The 3,791-nt window shown below is 28.9% G+C and overlaps 1 protein-coding gene across 1 annotated transcript; it reads left to right on the top strand.

Moving 5' to 3' along the window:
- Window positions 1-85: 85 nt before the first annotated feature.
- On the top strand, window positions 86-2,347 carry LOC113384933 (26S proteasome regulatory subunit 6B). Its single transcript, XM_026622711.1, has 6 exons — window positions 86-118; window positions 206-292; window positions 356-914; window positions 1,479-1,761; window positions 1,979-2,173; window positions 2,263-2,347. Exons 1-6 carry the CDS (start codon window positions 86-88, stop codon window positions 2,345-2,347), a joined length of 1,242 nt encoding a protein of 413 aa, XP_026478496.1.
- Window positions 2,348-3,791: the final 1,444 nt, after the last annotated feature.

Genomic DNA, 3,791 nt, shown 5'->3' with positions numbered 1-3,791 from the left:
TGAAGCTAGCTGAAGCGATTGTCATCAAGACAAATCTTTAAAAATCTACAAGTCATTTAATCAAAGTTGATCATATTTAAGTAAAATGGAAGAAATCGGTATTTCATTACCCGATAAGGTGATTTTAATAATATGAATAATAAGCAAACGCAGAAAATAACTTAGTTTTTGTTTCATTTTAATATATAACCTGGACTTCTTTTAGGATGAGGTTACTGACTCAAAAATTGTTAAGGAAACAACGCAATCTTTGGAAGATTTAGACACAGAAGATTTATATACCAAATATAAAGTAAGCACTTATTTTAAAATATGCTAAAATGATTCTTATGTTAACATACTTATAAAACTTTAGAAACTCCAACGTATGCTTGAATTTCTCGAAGTTCAAGAAGAGTACATAAAAGATGAACAAAGAAACCTCAAAAAAGAATATCTCCATGCCCAAGAAGAAGTTAAGCGTATACAATCTGTTCCTTTAGTCATAGGCCAATTCTTAGAAGCAGTAGATCAAAACACAGGCATTGTCGGCAGTACAACAGGATCCAATTACTATGTACGCATTTTGTCTACGATTGATAGAGAACTTCTTAAACCATCTGCAAGTGTAGCTTTACACAAACACAGTAATGCATTAGTCGATGTGCTGCCACCAGAAGCAGACAGTTCAATTTCTATGTTACAAGCTGATGAGAAACCAGATGTACAATATAGTGATATTGGTGGAATGGATATGCAGAAACAAGAAATTCGTGAAGCTGTAGAACTGCCATTAACACATTTCGAATTGTACAAACAGATTGGTATAGAACCCCCAAGAGGAGTTTTGATGTATGGACCACCTGGTTGCGGAAAAACTATGTTAGCTAAGGCTGTTGCACATCACACTACCGCAGCCTTTATCAGAGTAGTTGGTAAGCTGTCAACTACTACTCATTTGTGTGTTAATGTTTTTATTTTTATAAAAATGAAATGAAAATATTGATTATTTATTGGTGGCAGTATTTCAATTTGCCACTAATATAATTTCAATATTTTTTGCACTATATGTGCATTATTAACAGCAATGTAGGCCAACCATAATGTTCATACTATCAAAATATTCCCATATTTCTTATAGATTGCATAATTTGATTATTTTGAATAACTCCGCATTTAATTTTAACTACATATGAGTGTATTTTTTATATAACTAGAGATAATGTTTCGAATAATCAAAACAATATGACCTTGCTGTCAGTTTTTTCATCTGTTTATTTAAAAACATAAAATCATATTCATTCATTTATCATTATGTATAGTTATGTTTGACTGCCGGTTTTAATTTTGAGGTAGTTATTATGAATTATGAAATATTTAAAACACATTTAATAAAGAAATTTCATATTATTATCAATGTTATTTAAAAAAAAAAGTGGGACTGATCTGATTTCTTTTAAGTTTACCTATGTGGCATTAAGCAATTTATTTTGTTTCAGGATCTGAATTCGTGCAGAAGTACCTTGGTGAAGGTCCTCGCATGGTGAGAGATGTATTTCGTCTAGCTAAAGAGAACAGTCCTGCTATAATTTTTATTGATGAAATTGATGCTATTGCCACAAAACGTTTTGATGCGCAAACTGGTGCTGATAGAGAAGTTCAACGTATTCTTTTGGAGTTGCTGAATCAGATGGATGGTTTTGATCAGACTACTAACGTTAAAGTGATAATGGCTACAAACAGAGCTGATACATTGGATCCTGCTTTATTGAGACCGGGAAGGTAAATAGAATTTTAAATTAAATAAATAAAACCTCAGATACAAAAATGTGGAAATATGTTTGGTGCAAACTCGATTCACAGAGATGGTTATGTCATTGTAAATTTAAAGTTTTAGCAACTACTTCACATTATATTACCAAACAAAAATTACATAGTTAATGCATATAGAAAAACGAATTCAATTCTATTTATTTAATATTTACATTTTTTTAAATAGATTGGACCGAAAGATAGAGTTTCCACTACCTGATAGAAGACAAAAGCGTTTAGTTTTCTCAACAATCACAGCTAAAATGAATCTCTCAGAGGAAGTTGATTTAGAAGATTATGTAGCAAGACCTGATCGTATTTCGGGCGCTGATATCAATGCTATTTGCCAAGAAGCTGGTATGCATGCTGTCCGAGAAAATAGGTATATATTCAATAAAATCAATTTCAATGGATTTCAATGTAAAACAATATGTTATATTATATTGCATATTTCTCTTTACTTTCTCTTAGGTATATTGTCCTGGCTAAAGATTTTGAGAAAGGTTACAAAAATAACATAAAGAAAGATGAGAGTGAACATGATTTCTATAAATAGATGATATTACAATTAATTACTAATAATTTGTATTACAAAAATAATTTTAATAATAAAATATTGCTGATTGTATTTTGATTTAATTCAATATTCTGTTTTATTTGAAGAATATGCAAATTGCAAAAAAAATGCAAAGTAGTGAATTTTGATAACTATAATAATAAAAATAGAAGATCTATTCATTTTAATTGTTAATTGCAATTTGATTCAATTGTTAATCGAGTTTTTCAAAATTTACCATTTTCAAGTTGATTTGATTGTTTATATGCATTTGCTTGATCGTTTCGGTTGTTTGTGAAGTTGTGCAGTCAATTTGGAAAATGGTTTGACCTTTCAAAAACATTTTCTTTTTAAATTGTTTTAATTTTAATTATCATAAATACTTATTTGACGGCACTATTTAATTGTTGAAAAACTATCAAAATAATACAAATTTTATTTCTTTAAAACGAAAGCGCTTATTAAATTATTATAAAACTCATAATTTATTAGTAATGATACAGATCAGTAATTCTTAAAGTGATCTGTAATCGCAAGGGTTTATTACAACTTGCAGCGAAAAGAAATTTTGGGGTCCACAAATTGAAAATGCTATGCTGATAATTTAATATTAAAACAGATTCAATAATAAATAAATGTATGAAATCAATATATTTTTATTTCAAGTTTTTAATACTTAGAAAAACTGTTAAAAATTTAGAAAAAATCAATATTAATATTGGAAATAATAATTATCGATAATGGCGATCCGAAGCGAAAAACATCGCAAAGTGTCTGCAACATAAAAATTTTGGGAAGGATTTTGATGTGTTTCGAATATTTATTTTGATTGAAACGCTTCTTTATTTACTTAGATTTTGTGTATCATTTATTTTCCAAAGTATTGTTAAACTTGTCTAATTGTAAGACGTGAAAAAACGTGTCTCGTGTTTGGTAATAGATCATTTGATGTAAAATTTCCATTGAGTGAATGACCTTAGCATATAGTGCTTTATCTGGAACAATTTAGTTCCCGTCCCAGTTTTCATGGTTGCATTAATTATTGAAATGATACCGTGCCATGTGCGGCATGTTCTTATTTATATTGTTACAATATAAGTGTACTTGCATACTTATTTATACTTTTATCTATTAATGTGACTGACTTGTGAGTAGAGCTGCAATAGAACATTCACATAATAACGCACAATCGATATTGAAATTTGATTTAAAATTCAAAGTGGAGATGGATTTCTTATCTAAAAGTAAAATGGATGGTTGATACAATTTAATTAAAAACATGAAATTGTTCAAAGAGAAATCTTGATAAAATTTGCAACTTCACATTTAAGCGGTTTTATTTTATGGTTAAGAAACAGTAAATAAAACGTCTTGTGTTTCTTCGTAATAAATCGTTTTGAGCCAAAATTTAATCTTTATTTGCGGCTTTCTCAAAAGCGGTTGC

Source organism: Ctenocephalides felis, unplaced genomic scaffold (assembly GCF_003426905.1).
Source record: "Ctenocephalides felis isolate EL2017-DRISC unplaced genomic scaffold, ASM342690v1 CF-g0.4_SCAFFOLD_03571, whole genome shotgun sequence".
Taxonomy (NCBI): domain Eukaryota; kingdom Metazoa; phylum Arthropoda; class Insecta; order Siphonaptera; family Pulicidae; genus Ctenocephalides; species Ctenocephalides felis.
Note: the sequence above shows the minus strand (reverse complement) of the source record. Positions and strands in the feature narration are given on the sequence as shown.

Bases quoted from the DNA above. Each gene is read 5' to 3' on its own strand.
- LOC113384933 (XM_026622711.1), top strand. From the start codon at position 86: ATGGAAGAAATCGGTATTTCATTACCCGATAAG. The intron at 915-1,478 runs GTAAGCTGTCAA...ATTTTGTTTCAG, and splicing joins AGCCTTTATCAGAGTAGTTG to GATCTGAATTCGTGCAGAAG. The intron at 2,174-2,262 runs GTATATATTCAA...ACTTTCTCTTAG, and splicing joins CATGCTGTCCGAGAAAATAG to GTATATTGTCCTGGCTAAAG.